Here is a 23,038-nt window from a genome sequence, read left to right on the forward strand (position 1 = left end):
TTACCAACTGTCATACAAAATTTAACCACAGGATGGAGCAGTCAACTAAACAGTTAGAAAAAGACACCCTGTAACAAGTACCCATTGTTGCAAAGCTGCAGCTGGAGTGGCCCTCTCCGGCTGCCCTCTCAAAGATGAGGACTGATCTGAATGTAAGTAAGACATTATAAAAATGCTGACAAAAAGGGAATGGCTGCAGACTGTAAACTGCACTTAAGTCAATGTCTAACTCTGACAGAAGTGGCTTCATGTCTTTCTGTTAGAGACAACATTCAGATCAGTCCTCCTCTGGCCTGGCTGCAGCTTCACCAGTGAGTGCAGAGCACACTTCAGTGATGGTTTCTCATGATAAACTGTGTGATAAGTTATCTTAAGAAAACTGCCCTTTGTGTTCTAAAGAAGCATAACCCATTATCGTGAGAAAACAAACTTTGTGGTCTCAAGACAGCCTGTTTTCATGACCAAGTTTGCGAATGGCCCTCGGTGACTTTTTCAGATCCACACAGTGCCCACCAGCAGCTAAAAAGAGATGCACCAGGCTTTCAGATGATTTCAGTGTTAATCCATCCACTGTTGTATGTAGTATAGAGTCATCAAAAGGACAAGATGGGGTGGGTGGATGGACACAGGGCTTTCACCCAGGAGACCGGGTTCATGTAACCCATCCACTGAAAGTTAGTATAAACAAACAGTACTGTACAATATCCTCAGCTAATATCCAAAAACTTATAGATATACAGTTAATATTGTGACTGAACCAGTAAATATTATGTATTTCATATATTTTGAATTCATATTCATTAAAAGTAATTGATCTTTACCCCTAGGCTCAAGTGGAAGTTGAGTTTCGTCACGTTTTGTCAAGTTTCATCGAGTCTCAAAGACATCTCGGTAAGATGTATCCTGAAATAGTTTTGAAGTAAGGTTGACTGTTTCATTTTACTGGCCGTGAACCTGAAGCTTCCCCTCAGCCCTACCATTGCAGAGACGAGTTGCCACATCTTAAGTGGCTACTTCCTTTTAATATAGTAGTATTTAACCACAGTGGTAATGAAAGTCTTAATTGATGAGGAATGTTTTTGTTGAAATTGCTTTTCCCTGTGATCATTTTGCAGGATGTACTGTAGTTTGTGGTCTGGTGACCTGTATTGTGTTGTACACAGAGGTATGTAGGGCTGCACAATTAATGGCTAAGTGCAATATCCAAATCACAGAACCAGAACCAAATTGCACTTTTTTGAAAAAGGAAAAATGTTTGAGAAAACAGCATTTCAATGAAGTACTGTAGTGCTGCACAGATGCTCTGGCCTAAAATTCTTGCTCTTCAGATGAAAGAAAGCATATTTGTTTTGTATAGACCCCAGCAAATGTCATATCCTAAAGATTTTTTTTTCAGTAAAAATAAAAATTGTAGTGCAAAACTGATAATTCCCAGTAATCGTACCACAACTGCAATTTCAGTCAAAATAATCGCTATATAACTTGCTATATGACTTTTTTTTCACCATATCATGCAGCCCTAGAGGTGTGTCTGTTATGTAGCCTGGCATCATTGATATGTATATACGTATATACGTATGTATATACTGTTATGTTTAAGGTCAGGGTTAGCTTCCATTTCATTTCATCCATTGTTTGAGTTACTATGTTTTTGTGAAATTCTCTTGAATTTTTGAAATTGCAGCTGAATGGATGATTTTTTTCTTTATACTTTTATTACAATGAAGAATTCCAATGCTAGAACTGTGAGACTGTGCTGGAAAATGAATTATGATTATTATTTCCCTATTGTCAATTAAGGAACAACATGATGTATACATGAGGCGCAGCCTGGCCCTTCATGCCCTCCCAGTATGTCTGCAGGAGGATGACTGACTTAAGACCTGCAGTGTAAGTACACAGTGCACTCACAGAAATGTCAATATCAGTAACTATGATGCTAATATGACATGACGAATAGGAAACCAACTTGAATACCACAGTATTTTTCTAGATTCAAATAGATTATAGGATGTGTTTAGATTTTTTCTAGTCTACCTCAATAAAATGCTCAAATGTTACACAATGACCAAGTTATCAGTTACTGTTATCCTTCCTCCTCTTCATGAAGCACTTCCTTCCTAGGCATGAACAAACTGTAAGAAGATGGAGATGAATCCACACTCCTTGTTTCATGCAAAAAGTCTCCCTAAGTTTAATTAAGCAGATATGATATGACATATGGATATCTTTATTATTAAAGTGTGCAAATTTATTATTGATGTTTTATCTTAGCAACAAACGTGTGTTTACCAAAAAGTATCCTTCCACAGCTCAGCAAGAAAACACTTTCTCTGGAAACACAAAAAGAGAAAGAAAGACTAACTTTGAAAAATACCTATAAGCCTAAGTCAGATTGCTAAAGCCTCATAATAGCTTCTACTGAACTTTAGAGGGCATTTTTTTCTAGCACTTGGAATTTTGTCCTCCTTACAATTGTGTTTCATTAAGAAGGGATTATAGAGCCAGTATAGACAGAAGGAATCATTGCAGCCACCGGTAACACTCAACATGCATATTGGCATATGAGTGTTGTATATGAATACAGCCTTTTAAGTTTGTGGAGAGAGCAAGCATACAGTGCATGACTTGGGACCTTGCTCCTGTAATCATCCTCAGAACTGCATTGTCTGTATTTTTCAGTGGGAAGACGAGTCAGATGTTGATGGCACACCTGTGGCTCTCCTCACTGTGGTCTCTGACGACACTACTGGTATGGTCCATTTCAACCCCGTTGTAATCCAAGATGAAATTGTTGCGAGAGGTTTCCCCGGGTTGACTGATGCACTTGTAGTGTTGTATGGCTTGCTCTATGCATTGCACTTTAATTATCCAAGGAAGGTCATGCACACATTTAGCTTTGTTCAGAAGATACCGATGCGTCTTGATGATAGCAAACCACCAAAGCTGTGCCCACTGAATCTGAAAAATGACTTGTTTAAAGAAGTTTAAATGTGCAGTTGCATAAATAGTACATACACGTTTGTGCTTCTGAGCGCACAGAAGTTCCATTTGAGCTTTGTGAGTTAACTTAAAGGGGCTGGAGACTTTTTGGCTGTTAATATGTTACAAACTCCTAAAACACTTCTAAATTGTTTAACATGCTCAGTATTTTTACTACAAGCTTATGGATATTCAAATCATAGTTTTTCGGTGAGGGTTTTGTGTTGATATTTTTCTACTGCCTCATCTACCTCAACTAACAATTTGCACTTTGTGGCTACTTATGTTAAACTATTACAATTAAGGATCTTTCTTTGCTTTTGATTCCATAAAAGTTGACTTTTTTTAATTTATTTATTTATTTTTTGTTTTATTGGTTAGTTATTTGTATTTTATTTTATTTTATTTGCTCATTTAAAGCATAGTTTAGATTATGTAAATGTTGCTAAGGAATACAATTATGCATGGTCCTCACAATTTTCTAAAGCCCACTGGAATTTCCTCAGATTGCCTGTTTTGTTTGACATTCCAAAACCCCCTAGGATATAGGTTGTGCACAATTAAATTTATTGAGTAAAAGATTAGTTAGTTGAATTTAATTTTAATAAGTGTCATCAAATCATTTTCATTTAGTATGCTGAAATTAGAAAATGTAAGTATTACATTTAAGTTCAGAAAACTTAAAAAAAAATAAATCAATCAAATAATTTAACTGAAAATATATTTTTACTTATATCTCAACTTTAAAAAATTAATACCCCTACTTAAATATTTTTAGGTAATCGGTTATGTCAAACATTTTGAGTATTTTCTACATGTTCGGGTTTACAGTGGAGACTGATATGGATTTTATATTAATCAACAAATTCTGATTTTTAAAGTTAATTTTATTAAAATTGTTGCCTAGTTGACATCATGTAAATTGTGCACCATATATTTTGATAGTTTAATGAGCCAGGAAAAAAGGTTGTAAAACATGTACTCAGTGTTTTCATGTTTTTATGACGTGAAGTCAGTTTCTAAAAAAAAAAAAACTTGTGCTCACATAATACAACAAAATAATTTTACAACAAGAATAACAATGTTACTTTAAACACAAAATGTTTTACTTTTTAAATTAAAACTGCAGCAATTTCCTACTATTTTACCAACTTATTATTTTCTTGTACACACATAAAAATGAGACAAAGCATTTATATTTAGGAAGCAAGCGCAGCATATTAGCTGATTTCCCAGCATGAATTGTTGCAGAGTTAAAAATCTCCTGAGACGTGTCTTTTTATAGTTTGAGGAAGATATATATGTTGCTGTTGGGCGAAACCATCCAAAACTCTTACTCTTCAGGAAATGGAAAAAAAAAACACCCAATGCAAATTAATGTTAGTGTGACTGAACAGTTGTTGGTTCAGTTTCATATCTTAACCTTAGAAAACTTTTTTAAAAACGCAAGTTGAGTTCATTTACATTTTTGAGTTGACCTGAATTAGCATTTAAAGTGTGCAAGACTTAAGTGGTCCTTCCGCCTGTGGAGGTTGATGAAATTATTACACAGTTTTTATTTTTCTGCGGATGTGAGCACATAAATGAACACAACAGGAAAAGAATCCCACATAGGGGAAAGCTGTGAAAGAAGGTTTCAGTCAAAAATAAAATTTGGCATGAACATCAGTGCATTTGAACTGTTCTTCACATAGTCATATTTATTGTGGGTTATTCTTTGTATTGTGTGTTCATGTTGCTGTGCACACCACACCTACCACAAAATAAAGTTGCATGAAAGTGGAGATGACTGAGTAAAAGATGAATCTGATAAACACAAAGCCAAATATCAGTATTTGATACAATGTGTTTCCCTGTCACATACAAGAGAAAGTGTCAAGAAAAACAACACAATTTCTATCTGCGGATAAATCTGTAAATTTCCTGAGCATTGCATGATAAAACATTGACATGTAATCATTATTTTCTTGCCGCATTCTTCAGTCTTTCAGGACTCTTCATCCTTTGGCTGTGCACCTTGCAGCTCCTGGAGCAGTGCTGGAAGAACAAGTAATATATAGTTATAACACACACTCATACTTGCTCTAAATGTATCTAGTTGGTCTAATGACAACAGAGGGCAGACACTACAAGTTACTCACCACTGATTATCTCATCCTTCACTTTGTGAAGTTCTTTTCTCACTTCTTCAATAATTTCCTACAAACACAGATGAAACACATTTTCTTACTTGGCAATCCTGAATTAACAGTATTTCAGTAAACAGCCTTAAAGCTCAAGGCATATGTGATAATTTGGCGTAATGGTGACATCCTGGACACAAAGTTATGACTTTGCACCTGAAGTCTGTTGTACTTTTGATGACATTACTCCCTGGTGCCTGCAATTCACAGCTGATTAAGAAACACATGAAAAATCTTAAAATGCCACAATATTTGCTGTGTCACACAGAGAATGATGTGGGTTGGAATAAAAAATTAATATTGTGCTACAAAAAAAGTCACAACACAGAGCTTTAGTGTAGTTAATTAAGTTGCAGGATATTGTTGTATGTCCGGAGAGAGATGGAGGAACCAACCTGTTTGACTCGTTCCATATCAGTATCACCTCCTGCAACATCTGAGTTCTTTTTCACCACCTTCATCCTAAGATTAAAAGATCCATGTTAACTCTCGCACAAAACAGACTAATGGATGTCTTTTCCGAAGGAGAGCTGGCCAGATGGATCACCACAATTAATTTCAGACAGAAATAACAAAAGCACTTCATGTATCAAGAGAAAAGGAAACAGCACAGCAGCAGTCAAAAATAGTGAATTTTGTGAAAAAAATTGCGCTGTGGTTTCTGCATGTTGAAAAGCTGATGCTGATCTGCTTTGCTGGCTTTAATTTGTATGGAGAAGATTAAGAAGAGCTGGAGAAGTGGGAATGAGTGGATTCAAAAGTTGAATAAAACCATGAAACAATGGACAAGGTTTGATTGGAGTTACCAGAAATCATGAATGAGTATATAAAAGGTGAAGCGAGTAGGCCTGTGATATTGGAAAAGTAGGAAGGGAATAAAGGAGGCAAAACATAGGGGAGATGAATTTTGTTGCTACAATAATGGCTGGGATCTGAACTGTACTGGTGGCTTAACTTTTTATGAAGAAGTAGCAGCTGGAAAAACGGAAAGCTGTCTAATTAATAGGAGTAGGGTTTAAAAGTTGAATAAAACTCACTCAGTATGGACAATATGGTGCTTCTGGCATTCACACCAATTGATTTTTAAAATTCTCAACAACTGCGTATGTCTCAGTAAGAGAAACCATTTCCTCAAGTCTTTATAAAGACATTTGAGCCAAGTTTTGTCAGCCAGTATTATTCAAAATGTGACTGATGATTGTCCAAAGAATATAGTAAAATACTCTTTGGGAAGACCAATATTAATACTCATTACTGCTCTGATATTCTACATTAAAAAACTCCTAGCTCATGCTTCTTACACAAAGAAAGAATTCTATTGAATGCGTTTGCAGGGAACCATCACGGCAACACGTTGCATTGAAGCAGAAGACAGCGGTCCCCATTGCAGTTTCGGTCTTATGCAGTAATTATAGCCTCAGACAGAAACCACCAAATGTCAAGCGCTTTATTTGTTGTAGTGAGTCATTTGCAAGCAGCAAACCACTGACAAAAACAGCAGTGATACCAGCGCAGAGCTCAGTTCACTGACTCAGACTATAGGCAGCATACGAAGCAGAGAAAACTGAGAGGTAGCATCCCATGATAGGAGAGAACCTTGGCGACAAGTGAGGACAGAGGGTGGAGTAATACCTGGTGGAGTTAGAGGAGGGAGAAGTGGGGAAGCTGGGGCTGGGGTCCTTTTTGATTGTTTGCCTGTTGCAAAAACATGCAGATCCTTTAAAGTGCCCGCTGATTGGGTTTTTGCGGTGGTATGGATTGCTCAGGGCAAATTGTTATTTAGCGGAAAATATGATGTGATGCGATGATCAATCAAACATGTGGACTGTCAAGACTTAATGGATCAGGCTCTTACCTTGGCAAGGTTGCAGATTTTTCCACGGGCTTTGCATTGGTTTCTGGTGAAATATGATTATATGTATTATTAAAGTACAGTTTCATGACTGTTGTACTCTAAAATGTTGTTATGTAACACAGTGGTTCTGGACAAGACCCCCCAGAATAATCAGACTGGGGGTTTGTGTGCCTTGTGTTTCTCAGGTGATGGTGCCACTGACAGACCCGCCTTGAGACGGGATGTAATTTCCTGTCAAGTTTCCCATCGGCCTGAATCTTGATTTGGAATACTTTTTCTGAGAAGCCACCGCACCATAGTAACCATCCTATGTGACAGCTAGCAAAAACTGGCCCTAGCTCTAAGAACGATACTGTTGCACAAAAGTGCCAAAATTGGAAGAAGAGTTTTTTATTCATTTTTTTTTGTTGAGGTCAGATGTATTTGCATACTTTTGAGTGCTTGTCCCATATGTTGAATGCCTTTAAGGGTCACTAAGAACCGCTTCCTGACACAGCTTTTTATTTAATTCTTCACAATAATCTGGTGACCCCCAAAATTATCTTGTGACCCTTCCCCAGGGTTGAGGACCACAGAATGGAACATATACATATAATTTTCATATTCTATATATGTTTTGGTTGTTCACAAAATATTAAATTTTGAGTTTTTTTTTTTTAATTTACAGTGAAATTAGGGATGTAACAATACAAAAAACTCAAGGAACATTAATCAAGTCTCCAAAATGATAGAAATCACAAAATTAAAAAACAAATAAAAAAAAGATGAAAAATGTCCTTCACCAAATAAAAAAAACACACAGCATTTTCGTTCATACAAAAACACGCTTCTTTCCTTGATTAATGAAAAAAAATAAAGTAGCAGCCATGGCCAAACCATGTGCAAAAATTTAGCATTAATTATCTGATTATGTCTGTACAACTGCAGACCACAAACAATGCAGCAGTCAGCAGCAGTCCTTTTTTAAAGTAAGATAATAAAGTAAAATAATTAACCATGTAATGCATATCCTCACAGGTATTGATACATTTTTTTTATTGCAATACCACAAAATTCGATATATTGTTACATCCCTAGTGAAAACCCATTTCCTTATCTATTACAGTCCTGTAGCAGTAATGAGAGCAGCATTACTCACCTCCTGCTCCTGAGAATTTTGATCCTGAGGAGTCAGAATCCTCCTGCATTCACATACAGACATTTCAATGTTATCATCCACTCATATCTTACTGCTTATTCCACAAATATTGCAGAGTAATTCCCAGCAATCACTGACTTACATTTCGAGGTTCAACCTTCTTTGCAGCAGGATTATCAGCAGCTTTCCTCCTGTTTAAACAGTTTAAACAGTCGATTATAGACATTCCCTCATATCAGATGATCACTGACATATCTGAAGTAATAACTTACCTCCTAGCCAGGATGGCGCTCATTTCTCCCATTAGGTCACCTCCTCCTCCCCCTCCACCAGATGACGGTGCTGGTTTGGGGGCTGATTCTCCCTCATCCTGAATACAAAAAAACCCCCACCTCCAGTCACTATGTTTAAAAGAATTTAGTCCATTGAGTAGCTTCTCAGTCTGTAATTAATGAAAACACCAATCATCCAAGCCACATGTTTTTATACCATTTCATATGGCAGGGAACGTGTGCACAAAGTAGAAAAAGCATACAGGCAGCTCACCTTGACTGTTTTACGCAGTTTGGCTCCTGCTAGCGCAGAAGCCAGATCGCCTCCACCTCCACCACTAGAGGGTGGAGGTGGTGCAGGGGGGACCATTCCCCCAGGAGGCGGAGCTGGAGGTGCAGGTGGGCCACCTCCTGAAGGCGGAGGTGGAGGTGGTGGGGGCGCCGGCGGTGCCGGAGGTGCCGGTGGTGCTGGCGGGGCTGGAGGAGCAGGAGGCGCAGAAGGAGGAGATGCAGCAGCGGAGGCCTGTCTCTCTCTCTCCAGACGCTCCCTCTCCTGCTGCTCCTGTCTCTGACGCTCCAGTCTGGACAGATCAACGGATCATTCATCACTTTGTTATGCTGCTGTTGGTGTGAAAAGCCTGTTGCTTTTACAAGTCGTTTCATATTTATGTTCAGCCAGCTGAGTTACAGTTTTTCTCAAACGCTGGGGCTCATTTTTAAAACGGTCTTGCGTAACATTTTCTAAACCTTACGTGCAATTGTAACAACTGTCTCACGGGACATCACAACTCTACTGCATGTCTACAAAAGGCAGTAACTCACCCAAAACATTTCATTCATGCTTCAAAGCCTAGTTGTTGTGTCAGTAAATTGGCCAATATCACCAAAATGAAAAAGATGAATTGAGCCAAAGAGAAAATGTTATATGTGGAACACTGTCAGGAAAGATTGTTTGATTAAATGATTAATCATTTAAGTCTTTTATGGAGCATAAAAGCTGAACAGCTTCTTCTCAACTGTGAGGATTAGCTTGTATTCATTAATTGCATTTTTGCATTACATTTTTGACTGTAAACAATCTGAGAATGTCAGCTCGGCGTTTTGGATGTGGAGGCATTTTTTTCAATTCTGAAGCTTTTATAAGTAGTTAATCAAATACGGAAATCAAGACAGCGATCAAAGATTAAAGTAAACATGAGTTGCAGCTTTATTAACAGTACCTTCTCTGTTGTTCCAGCTCCTGTGCAGAAGGTTCATTATGAGCTGGGCCTGGGCAAAAACAAAAACATTATTGTTAGCTGCAATTGGCAAGTGTGCTCTGCAGAATCCAGGCTATTTAAACTAAAAGAAATCAGTAGATGCAAGCAGGGCTGTATTCCAGAGAAAACCCACCAAAACCACAGCCTCACATTGGTTTTCAGTCATAGCACACATTGTATTAGGGCAAGCTAATAGACAGGATGGTTGGGATTACATGTGTCACTAAAGAAACACTTTAAACTGAGCACAGCACTCAACATATTACTGTATAGTGGATGTATTTTCACGTGAATATGTTGAATAACATAAAACATAGGAATTTGAAGAAAAAGAACTACAAAATCAATTTATAATGTCTATAACTTCTTACATTGTTCATGTTTAAAAGACATAATTGGGCTTTGATTTGGGTTTATGCTGTAGACATGGAATTGTCACTATAAAAGAATCACTTCATACTGCCTGACCTGGATCTAATGTGCCCTTCTGCATTGCCTGTTACCTGTGCCTGCAGGTGCACTGAGAGCCTCTAATGCATGCATCATGGAGTTGGCAAAGAGAGTGGCATCATCTTTATTGGCAAAGTTCAGCCCCCACACTTGTTTGGGATCCCGCCACTGGTGAAAGTTCGCTGTGGCCTGATTGTACTTCATCCCTCTGATAATGGGACAGTTGATCACCACCTGGCATAAACAGGATACACATGAGAAGACAGTACTGAGGATTTGAGACACTGGCACTCGGACAATATAATGTTCAATGCAAACGTCAGAAAAGGCATGTGAGCTGATTCAGATTAATAATCCTTTATGAGTTTATGTTTGAATTACATTAGACTGAAAGGTGTATGTCATATGTCACTGTGATTCTTATTCTCTACATCTGTATAATGAGTCTGTATGACCTGAGCAGAATACAATGAAACCACTAGACAGTAATGATAATGCATTGGCCAAAAGGAGCACAGGAAATCATTCCCCTCCTCTCTGTATAGATAAATGGCATCTGGCTTTGTAATGTATCTGAGCAACGATCACACCAACTTTGTATTTCCCACTAATAACTAGCACACATTAGTCTTTGCTAGTCAGAATTTGGCGAGCTTGGAAATCTGCTCTATGAACTTTAAGAAACTTGAGCCATACTGTTAAACTACATTGTTAAGCTCAAGTCATTTTAGTATTTCAGAGTAAGAGACTTACAGTTACTAATCTGCGGCTTCATAGCAGCTACACGGTGTGTTCTGATATCTTTCTTTCAGAGCTAGCATTCTCTTTTTCAGCAGTCCTTCCTTGGACCACTTTTGGACAGTACTAACCACTGCATGCTGAGTACAGTACATCCCAAAAAACCTGCTGTTTTGGATATACTCTGACTCAGCTGACTAATCATTGCAATCTGGTCTTTGTTGAAGTCGCTCAGATCCTCATGCATCCTATTTTTCCTGCTGCCAACACATCAACTTAAAGAGCTGACTGTTCACTCACTGCATAATACTGTATGTCCCATCAACTTACAGATGCCGTCATAACAAGATGATTCACTTCAACTGTCAGTGCTTTTAATGTTGTGGCTGATCACTGCAAATAATAATGCAGTTTGGTGTGTGACTGTACTATATGTGTGTACAACCAGAACATGCGAAGGTGACTGTCCGTGTGGCTCTGTCTGCATACCTGTTGGTCGGCCTGCATCTTGCGGCCCACCACTCTGTAGGTGTTGGCTGTGAGGTGGTGGTAGATCTGGACGCGGCTGACAGAAGGTGTGTCAGATCCTGCTGGCACCCATCGCTTGTGGGTGTCATCATACAGCATGACTGTGGCCCTCACCTGGCAGATACTGGTCTCACTGTTGGAGGGAGAGGGGATAAGATGCAGAGTATGAGAAGAGACCAGGAAGTGGAGAACAACAAGTGTGAGCTATAGCATAGTATAGATCTAGAAATAATTCAAGAATATTCATAATTAGTCCCTAGTTTTGGTGCTGAGTGTTTATTGCTGCTTTGTTTCTCCCACAGGTATTTGTGGTCACCTCCTACCCGATGTGTGTTGGGACAGGCTCAGAATAAGCAGGTAAAAAAGGATTGATTGACATCAGCTCTGTCATGAGACAAGACCACTGACCCTGGACATTTTCATTTCCAATCCCAACATTTTCTAAAATATGATCAAAGTATAGTTAACAGTTTGTTGTACAACAAAACTAACTCCAGTATGGATGTAAATCTGCTCTGGAAATGGCAAGTTTTTTATTGGTCTGTTCAGGCATGGATGTTGTAACTGCTCATGCTAACCAGATTATATTTTCATTTCAGACAAACTGGAAACATAACACACCAGAAAGTCTTGACACCAGGCGGACTACCAAACCTCAATGCTTTTTTTGGTGTAGACCACATGGCGTGCAGCACACAGTATCAAAGTATTTTTAGCTGTTCTTTGGTCAGATAATATTATTGTGAATTTTATATGTATTTTAGCATCAAAAATGGTTTTGGGACAGTATGGTGCTCATATTGATATCATATCATATCAATAGATACAGAGCCCTCCTCCACACCAAGTGTGTTAACTCTTTCACAATAAGGTTTTGGTCTGGTTGTGGAATCAAACACATTTTAACTCTGCCTCGTCTAAATCTCAGACAAAGAGGACTGTGGATTTTATTTCACGACTAGTGAAGACCACAACTGTGAGAATATCACTAAATTACCAATGCACTATTTGCTAACATCAATACTGGAACGGAAGTAAAACTTCCTGCCTCTGATACAACACAACAACTCCAACAAAATGAATGTGGGAGACAGGAGAGGATGTCTGGGAGGAGACGTCAGCCAAAACCTCTACACATTGCAGTGTTTACTGAGACGGCAGTGACTACATCAAACCTTTATCACCACTTAAGCATAAAGAAAGGTAAATAAGTGACGAACATTACCAATCTGCCTCTGTACTGAAACTTTTGAGAAATGTTTTCACCCCTCTCCCAAAGATATAAATATGCAAATATTAGCTCTATAAATATATATATATATATATATATATATATATATATATATATATATATATATATATATTAGCCTGTGTAGCCTGCAGTATATCACAGTGCGCTAGATTGAGATGCTTGCCAGCTAGGCCTACTTGCCACTTAGCTAGGTAAGCAAGCTACCTAACAAGTACTGAGAGAATGCTGTTAACTTTGTGCGAGACTGAGGGGATGGAGCATGGTGACAACTGTTTTAGCTTGTAAAGATGAACAATGATGACAATGTAGCTAGGTGTTACATCGTAATTTAGCTAATGTCAGTTCTGACATAAATGCTGCACGCTGCAGTGCTGCTCCCTTAGTTGGTGAGAAAACTAGAGATGAGACAGTACCTGGTCTTGAGTTGGTCTCACCCTGCCTTGTTCTTGGTTTTGACTTTGGCACTTTTCACACTGGGTGTGAACTGTACATGAGTACACATGAACCATACACAACACCACAAATCAATGAACCATTCCTGGGTACAGTACACAGTGTTAACACTAATCAAACTAACTGGACTTTGGGTCAAATGTAATCAGATCTGGGCCCCAGATTCTTGATGTAAAAGGCTCCTTTGTCTCAACCCCTCAAAGTCTTGGTCTTGTCTCGGTCTCAGTACACTTCTGGTCAAGATTAAGTCTCAGGTTAGGTTGTCCTGACTACAACACTCAGTAGCCTAGAAGTGTAAAGTGGTATGAAATGGAAATCAAGTACAAAATCAGGGACAACGGCTCTAAGACATCACTGAGCCATGTTTCAGGTCCACCCAAAAAATCTTGAACACAAAAATTGTTGACAACTACATTTAACTTCACAATTCATAGTTCTCAGTCTTTTCACATGTTGTCAGCAACTATGTTCTAAATGTATGATGTCTTTACGCGATTTTTCAGTAAATGTATGTCTACTGTCACTCATCCACTGTAAGACTATTATTACACATTTTTGTGGATTATATCATTAAAACTATTTCTGGGGTTGTATATACACAGTTTTCATAGGATATTTCATATGCAACCAGGCCTTTGCAAGCCTTTGCATGTGTGTTGTATTAGTTTGAATGTTGTAAGTCAAAGTAAGGAAATAGAAAATAGAAGTACGTTTTCAGCAGCACTGCAGGTACTTGTTATGAGGTGGTATGACAATGAGTTTTTTCAGTGAACTTGTTGCAGAGTTTGTAGCCTGTGGGAAATCTTAACTTCCTGTCAAAAGGGTTTTGACCGCTTCCTCTGCTCAGCACAATGCTGCCTTATATGGGCGATATCATGTCACCTGTGAGTGATATCTACTAACTTCTCCAAATTGTTAGCTTGCAACATCTTTTTTAGGATTTAACAATATGCGCTGCCCGCGGTAAAAACGCACAAACTCCAGCTCTGATATCTTCACGTTATATGTGACAGTTTAAAACGGAACACCTGCTCTGAGTTTTTTATGCTTGCATGCAGCAGGAAATGTAGTCAGAACTGAAGAGCCTGTTAAGTCAAGTTTAGAGTTGATAGGAAGCTGTATTGTTCTGCTTTTTTCAGTTATTCATGAATGAGACATTCAACACGACTTGGGCGTAAAAAGAAACAGTTTTATATGAATGTACATGCTCACTGGTATTAGTTAAATGACTTACCCCATCTTCCAGCCGTCGTCAGTATCCAAAGTTTGACTTTCTTTTTAACAATCTGCTTCTTCTCATCAACTTGAACAGCCTTCTCCTCCCTCAAACAAGTAGATTTGTTGTCTACTCCGTCAAACGTGCTGTCATTCTTGCCTGCACACCTCCACCACTCACTCCCATGACACTGTTTAACATCAACCACTTGCACTTCTGCCTTTGTATTCTCATTTCCTAGACAGGTTTTTTTTCTCTCTTCCTGTTCTAGTCTCTTTCTCTCGTTCGTTTAAATTTCCTTTTCACACCTCCTCCTTTTTTTTTTACCGTGGCTCTGATTTCTGTCTGCTTTCTCCTTTCCCCCCCTCTGTTTATTTGGGGAGGGGAGGTAGTTTTTAGTACAAGTGGTGCCCTGCTGTATGGCACTTCTGTCTGTTTGTGTGTGTATGTGTGTGTTGGGGGGTGAAGGACAACAAAACTCACTACACTTGCACACTTCTCATGAGACCTCATCACATAATTATTTAGACTACGTGAGATAAAGAGTTGGAAGTGTCACATGTGGTGATTCAGTGCAACTTTTTCTGCTGCCTGTAAAATGTTAGGTGTTTGTGGTCAGTTATTACTCTTCTATGAATGACTTTGTTAGTTGTATTATCCAACAGCAGTAGTCTTATTAAGCCATAAGTCCTACTTCAGTCTGAAAGTATTAAAACTGACTCAAAACTGGATTAGATACAGTAGTTGTAGTATAACTGGATGTGGAAGTAGTCACAGTAATAACAGTAGCAGCAGCACTACAAGTACAGTAGTAGTAGTATACTGTATGTAGTAAATGTACATTTTCCACCATCTGAGTCATGGGTACACACTTGGAAATATAGGTGCTAACTAGAACCATAAAGGGTTCTTCAGCTTGCCCCCATGGGAGAACCCTTTTCGGTTCCTAGTAGAACCTTTTATAAACGTTTCACTTGGAATTTCTTCCAAAGGGTTCTACCAAGGGTAGAAAGGGTAATATCTAGAACCATCTCTGAAAGGTTTCATCCAAACTCCCTCTGAGAGATTCTACAAAGAACACCACTAAGATGTAATGATTCCCCCTAGAACCCTGTCTGGGGTTCTATCCAGAACCTTCCCACCCTCTGAAGGTGCTGACAAAAACCCACATGGGGGGTTCTACTGAAAACTTTTATATATCCCATTAGTTTTATCTAGAACACACTCAGGGGGTTCCACTGAGAACCAGTTTATATTCCAATGGTTTATCTAGAACCCACCAGGGGGTTCTATTGAGAACCCTTTTATATTTCAAGGGTTTTATCAAGAACATATTTATATTATGTTACAAAGAACCCTTGATAAACCTTTGCTAAAGAGTTCTTCAAGGATTTCAACCACCTTGCTTAATGGAACTTTTAGAACACCTGACAAACCCCTTCTTCCAAAAAGGGTTCTTTAGTAGGAAATCATCTTAGGTCAGGCCTTCAGTAAGAACCCTTTTGAGAACCTTATTTCTAAGAGTGTTAGCAGTGTGGTAATGGAAACCACATCAAAAAAATGTTCTGAGTCATCCCCCCAAAAAAAAGGGAAGTGCCAAACTGTTTTACTCAAATAGCTGAACCTTGAGCCCGATGGTTGATTGATGGTTATAGTAAATACATCCAGCCATCAAGGATTTTATGTATTCAGAGTGAAAACACTAATGTAGTTGTGTTCATGCTGTTAAATATACTGGACAGGGTGTTGAAGTTTAATGTGTTATCTCTCAGTCTGTCACTGCATTGCTAACTACTACTTCACTTCCTCATAGAGCGGCAGTAGCAATGAAAGAAGAACTGTGAACTTCATTATTTTTGACTGTAAAGGGCTGAATAAATATTAGTTTACAAGAAGGAGGAACAGATAATTGTAAAATCTGCAAATTGTCATCTTGCTTTATATTATCGTTTTTATTTCAAGGTGTTGGAAAGACTTGGCCTTTTTGGCCGGTGTATTTGAGATCTTTTTTTTTTTTTTTTCTCATAAGTTAGATTGACTGATTGATGCTTTCATTGTCAGAACAAGTCTGAAATTTGTCTTGCATCATAGCAGCTCTACTTGCAACATCATACACAACAAACATCAGAACAAGAAACCAAACACATGCAGTGAGCATGGCATTACAATCACAAAAGTTAAGACAGGAGACACTAACAGTATAAACACAGAGTGCAATGCTATTTGGGATTTTATGGCAACACATTATACATCATAAAACAAACTGTAGTTGTGCTGTTTGTTGTTTTGAAAAGTAAATTATCTTTCGGGGTAACTATTTACATCCGGGTGAGGATAGGCACATATGCGCTATTCAGCTATTCACATCCCTCCCTACTAGTTTACCTGGCCGACAAAGTCATTTGGCAAACATTATTGTAGTAGGTGAATGTGTTACACACAGCAGAGTCCCAGTTGAGGCAACCTGGAAGTCACTGTTAACACTTTGTTGACTTTCTTTTTGAATTCTTTTTATTATTTTTTCAGTTTTCAGTTGCAGTTTGGGTTGGTTTAGGCAACAAAACTACTTGGTTAGGTTTAAGAAAAGATCATGGTTTGTCTCTGCCATGTGGGTGGAGATTTGCACCCCAGGTACAAATAGCATTGTTGGCTATGGACACCTGGATGCTTGTTTTTGTCATGCCAAGCTAGACGCCTGGGTATAAATAACAACATTGGCTGTTTACCATTATCTTTCTGGGGTTTAAACAAAATCTTTTTTGAGGAATCCTCTTGTCTTCATACAACATGATACAAAATACTTTATTAATCTCCAAGAGGTAGGGTCACCAGATTCCAACAACCCAAATGTGGGATAAAACATATGTTTGTGTGGGACAGCATGGGACACATCACCAATGCCAAGAGATAGTCTAAAATTTTTGCTATAAAAATAAACATTTTTATTATTCCTCTTAGCTTGTAACATCTCTGTGCTTTGTCCACTGGTTGATTTCAGTAACAAAGACAGACAACAGATAAGTAGTTTTTGTTGTAGTTTCCATCAAATTCCAACTAAATCTGCACAGCTTGTCATAGTGGTGGCTCCCAATTCTCCGTTGGCTGAAGGGAAGGAAGGACGGTGACAGGTTATCCTGCACTTGACCCACATGTGCATAATTTGATTGATAGATTTTGGAAGAGTGTCTGTCCTGCAGTAGTTTGACTTTTGAAAACTAGAGCCAATCAAAATGCGGGACATGGTCTCAAAATGCGGTGCGGGGAGCAGAATATAAATGCTGTGCAATCCACCATAGAGTGGGACACCTGTCATCAACCAGGCCTGAAACTAAATGTCACCATACACATAGAGTAGTTTAACAGTTGGGAAAAGGGAAGAGCACAGCACCATAAACAACAATGAGACTGTACTACCATATGTTAGTGGTTGTATGTGACATACATATTTATAGATAGCAATATTATATCATCGTCAGCAACACTTTTCAACACTTCACTGCAGCAGGTCTGATGGACTTCCTGATTCTTCATTTTTGTGTTGCACTCTTTTGTATAACAGTCTTGAGCTCCCTATCAGTTTATTGATCTTGTCTGTCCCCTGAGCTTAGGCCTTGCCCCCAACAAACAACAGCATAGAACAGAACACAGCGAACAGTTAAAAATACTTTGCAACTGCAATATACAGAAATATCTACATCTGCTAATATACATGTAACCTTGAGCACCCGTGTATGTTTGTGTGTGAAACTGACACCTTGTTGGTGTCTAGCTTTCTCATCAATAGCCTTCTCGAGACATATGTGTTGTTCATTTCCTCTTACCTCTCATGATGCGTCTGTAGTTCCTCATTCTCCTAATGTCTCTATACCAGGCTGAACACAGTCTGCAGCAGTACATAACATTAATACATATCAGTGCACAGAAATACATTATATAATTTGTATTTATAAAAATGTGAATAAATTAATTACCAGTATGAGTTGCTAAGGTACATCGTAAGTTGTAAGGTGTTTCTCGCATCACTTGTTCACTTGTAAAGGCTCATAAATAATGTGTTAACATAACAATTGCTGCCATAATCATTTTACCTCAATCTAATATTACAGCAAAGGAGGTTATGTCTACTAAAGATCATCTATTTAATCTATTTAAGAGTCCAGATGAGACCTTGTTACAGTTTCAATAAATATGAAGCCTATAGCCTACAAAATATAAAACAGAGAATGAATTGGGACATAAACCATAATCTGAGACTTTTTGAAAGGCCAGGATAATTGATATAGCTAAATGGGTAAATGATTTTGTTTTCATACAAACTGAGGGCTATTACAAATTTACACACAGCAGCAGTAGCAGCATATCCATGTTTAATTGCAGTGTGTGTGTGTGCATTTGCATGTAAAGGCTACTATAGACTAACCAGACACTCAGAAAAGCCATATCCTCGGTTAGCACCATTACATAAAAATATGGAGAGGCCTATATTTTATTAGGCTTCTATCATGATAAGAATAGGCAGATTAAATAACATTTGCATGATGTGTTCTTAATTTTCATTAAGTTTATTTTAACTAATGACGTAATTTGTGCAAGTAGCAGTAACTGTCCATTTGAGCTGCATAATATTGGCCTAACAAAGATAAAACAGTGACATGATCAGAGCACATCACAAAGGGGCACCTTATGAGTTCAGAAGGTTTGCATTAGCTAAGGAGACTGGAATACATCCCTAAAGGTAAAGGGAGACCTTAAGGTACGGCTCACGATCCACTTAATGCTAAGGAGGCTCAGAGAAACAGGGCCCAGCTTCTCTGTTTTGTTGGTAAATTGAAACATAACACTACTATTCTCAGATAACTCATCAGCAGCTTGACATAAGCTGTGCCATATAGCTGCTAATGTTGTCATCTGGACATCAGTGTTCATAAAACTGCTGGATTCCAGGTAAATTGGTGAACATAGCCTTCTTGTGACACATGGTCATGACAGAGGCCACTTCTTGTGAATGTTGAGATGTACACTTCAACCATGAGCTTGTTAGGCGCTTGCATGTTGCACATCTGTGCACAAATCCATCAGTGCCATCTGAGTTGAGTTTTATTTTGCTTTTTTTGCTTGCAGATATTCAGTATTTGGCTCATTTTCTTCTCTCATACTTGTTTCATCTACATCCTGCATCATGATATGCTGGTTTGGTAACCCAACCATCAAGCTAAAGGACCAGTGTAGAGGATCTACTGGCATCTAGAGGTGAGGTTGAAGATTGGAAACACCACACCAACACGACAGTGTCTGTGGAAGAGGACATGTGCTGTCACACTGATCACAAAGGCTTTGTGGTACATATATAATGTTAAATTTTAAAAAAGATACTGTGAATACTACAAAAAAACTTAAATGGAAGCCATTCTCACAAAACAAAAGCTGAAATGAAACAGTGGTGTCTTCTTTCAGCCCTTGATATTTGGTTAAGTTATAATATGTGACATGGTTCGCAAATTGAAGTACTGCCACGTGGAATATTAATGAACAATTAATTAAGGTATTGTTTTGTGAGGTGTTGAGCCTAGTTTAGCACAATTTGTATCCATAAATCTAGTGCATCTGATACAACTTGAAAAATAACAAATGTGCATTGGTGGACAGCTGTATGCGTTGAGCCATAAGTGCACTTAAAGTTGTTATGCACTTTATATCTTTTTGCCCCCTGAAGGGCACCTGAGAAGGCACTTTACCACAACTGTGAAACAACATGAACAGATTAAATGTCTAAACCAAAAGAGAGCTGTCACACCATGCTCACACACTGAGAGACAATGGGTGGATCACTGTTACAGCTGAATTGTTGCTGTTATAAAGCTGCTAGTAGGCTTATGTAAAGTGTTGTAATTACGTTGATTTAACTTGTATTATCCCATTTCAATAGCTAAAGAAGAGCAGCAATAAATCATCACGCACAAGTACACACAGACCTTTTATCTGCCTGAAAGAGGCAGTAAGGGTGTGGCCGACCATGAACACAGCAACAGTTAAAGATGGCCTCATGGCTCATGTTCAGACTGGTCATTGATATGATGTAAAATAAACAAAAAAGAAAAAGTCTTCCTCATCAGGCCATTGTAGATGCCCCAAGCTCATTTTGACCTAAACACAATAAAACATAATTGCTGTTAACGTAACTGATTTCTGCTCATCTTGTTGACTTTACCAAAGTAAATTTAGGTAAGCAGCTTTCGGATGAGGAAAGTAATCAAACTCATCTGCTCTTTGGACATATTTGAGGTTCCCTCAACAACTAAAGAACTCATTTTGACTTTATTCAAAGACTGTATTTCTCACTTTTGCACATTTTTGCAGTTGCATGATGATGAAGAATTCTAAAGACTAACATTAGTATATTCAACGTTCTTGAAATAGTTTGATAGTTTTAATCCCCCCCAAAATACAATTTATGTACTAAGTTTGAAGTTTGACCACATGTCTGAAAAGAGAACAAAAAAAGAAAGCAAGTTTTTCTTGGCAATATCCCCCCTCCAAACTCAAAAGCTTCTAATTTTTAGTTCAGCTTACATGAAACTGGAAGGCAATTAGTTTACTAATATTTTCCAAGTAATGTGAACTCTTAGACTTGTGACGTTAACTGTTTTTATGAGCACTGCCTCCTTAACAAAACTTGCTAATTCTAACAATTTAGAGTTAACTAAACTCAAATGTACTGTCTGTACTGACTGTCATGGGTTGCCTAAACTTTGTACTTTTAAGCTATATCAACTTAAAAAGTAATGATCTACTTTACTTAAAAATTTTGAGTAAGTTAAGTCAATTTATTACAAGTTACAGTGTATGGAAATTTGTAAATAAAGTTTGATCAGCATTTGCCAAGTCTAACAGTGCACAAGAGTTGATCTTTGGCTCTTCATCTCTCAGGAACCTAATATTAGCTTCTGTCAATGCAATCATCATCTCATCTATCCAAAGTCAACACAGCTCACTGTGCGCAGAGTTTAAACTCAAGTCCATGGACAAAGAGCCCAACATGAGATAGTTGTCACTGGAAGGGCCAGTTTTCTGTCTAGGACAAAGTAAAGTGGAGCTGCCTTTTTACCATTTCATTTTCATGCTGCAGCACACAGGCTGGTGCTTTGCATACAGTTAGAGCTCCGGAAGGCAACAACACACACAGTACAATCAACAGTCTCCTGCAGGCATTTTAGAAAACGCTAACACACATATACGCCATATCGTCACAAAGTAATAAGAGATTTTATCAAAATGAGCACTTAATTATTGTCTGAAAAAAACGTACACTTAAACATTTTAAAATTATGACTACTATGAAACACATCTCCCATTAGTAAATAAACAAATACACTTCACTTTTGCCTTATTTGTTAATCAAAAATCAATTTTAAACATATGCAGCATACCATACATGTACAATCAGTGGCGGCTGGTGCATTCCTCTCCAGGGAGGCTATAGCATAAAACAAGAAAATATGTACCAGTGTATTTTAATAAATGAAAAGGCCTTTAGCCTATCTGTATTTGCTGAGTGGAATGAAAACTTCTAATAATGAAATGTGCTTAGTTAAGGTAAATTAAGTTATAGTATGTAAGTAAAGTATGGTGAAAGACTAAAGTAAGCAAAAAGTTCCTCAATAAGTCTGCAGGACCAAAACACTATAAAAATAAGACGATTTTATCAGAAATAAAATGTTTACAGCAGTAAAATGCAACAGAGGTATCAGGTATAATAGTATAGTAACACCTTCAGGGACCAGTTTAATTTTTAGTTTCTCAACTATGTACCGATTTGAATATTCTAGCAATGCATTATCCCACTGACAATCACTGAACAAGAGTTTCATGTCTAGTTTGATTTTGATTTTAACGTGTGAAAGAGTCTGGTAACTTTCCTTTTTCTTCAGTGAGCCAAATGTAGCGTTAAGTCAGGGCTGACATGTACTGATACTACTGTACAGTTTGCACTACAGGATCCTGCTGATGTTCTTGGAGTGACCTCTATAGCTATTTGCATGATGGGGTTTAGTCTCGGCCTGCATTTGTATTTGCCATGCAGAGTCCAGTGAAATAACATGCACGCAGTTCATTTTCCTCTTAAGCATATGCTCACTTTGCAGACAATTAGACAAGGCTGTGCAGCAGTTTGCTTTCAAAATATGTTGTTCATTGTCAGAATTTGTCTGTGAAAATAAAAGTCATGCATTATGTACATTAGTAATATATTGGTTAAAGTGTCGGAGATATCTTGAATATTTAAATCCACCTTTCCTTGCATTTTCTAATTTATCTTTTTCTGTTCAGGGTTGTGGGGCGGCTGCCCGTCCCAGCATGCACTGGGTGAGCGCCAGGGACCAACACAACAGGGTAGAAAGTGCCATCGTGTATGTACAATTATGTAAAGAACACAGTCAACGGACAGCAAGAGCCTGACATCTTTTCTCAGTGTGTGAATGGCCTTTGTGTGCATTTTTAGAGGCTCTGTAATCCCACCAAACAATCGCAATAGAAAGAGGTCAAAAAAAGAGAAAGGCCTGATTTACCTAGCAGTTAAGGCTGTGGCTCCTCTGTGCTTGCTCCTGTTACTCAGACCGTGCCCTTTGTCTGGGGCCAGGGCTTGGTAGGGACAAGAATTTGCATGCCAAGGGCCACTTGAATACGAAGCTCCCCGGATTCTCACTACCTGACATG

The 23,038-nt window shown here is 38.3% G+C and overlaps 1 protein-coding gene across 1 annotated transcript; it reads right to left on the reverse strand.

Moving 5' to 3' along the window:
* Nucleotides 1-4,868: 4,868 nt before the first annotated feature.
* On the reverse strand, nt 4,869-14,595 carry LOC146318671 (vasodilator-stimulated phosphoprotein-like). Its single transcript, XM_084730768.1, has 13 exons — nt 14,345-14,595; nt 11,367-11,538; nt 10,193-10,373; nt 9,651-9,699; nt 8,705-9,011; nt 8,431-8,528; nt 8,301-8,349; nt 8,159-8,201; nt 7,021-7,063; nt 6,798-6,860; nt 5,561-5,627; nt 5,124-5,181; nt 4,869-5,019 (listed from the first exon to the last, which is right to left on the reverse strand). The coding sequence occupies exons 1-13, from the start codon at nt 14,347-14,349 to the stop codon at nt 4,970-4,972; spliced, it is 1,185 nt and encodes a 394-aa protein (XP_084586894.1). The 5' UTR covers nt 14,350-14,595; the 3' UTR covers nt 4,869-4,969.
* Nucleotides 14,596-23,038: the final 8,443 nt, after the last annotated feature.

The sequence above is a fragment of the Lutjanus erythropterus genome, chromosome 11 (assembly GCF_056507025.1).
Source record: "Lutjanus erythropterus isolate fLutEry1 chromosome 11, fLutEry1.hap2, whole genome shotgun sequence".
In the NCBI taxonomy this organism is placed as follows: domain Eukaryota; kingdom Metazoa; phylum Chordata; class Actinopteri; order Lutjaniformes; family Lutjanidae; genus Lutjanus; species Lutjanus erythropterus.

Excerpts from the sequence above, each read along its gene's own strand:
- LOC146318671 (XM_084730768.1), bottom strand. Across the intron at positions 9,012-9,650 it reads GAGCTGGAACAACAGAGAAG|ACTGGAGCGTCAGAGACAGG; the intron begins GTACTGTTAATA and ends TGATCTGTCCAG. Across the intron at positions 5,628-6,797 it reads CCCTCCTCTAACTCCACCAG|GATGAAGGTGGTGAAAAAGA; the intron begins GTATTACTCCAC and ends TTTTAATCTTAG.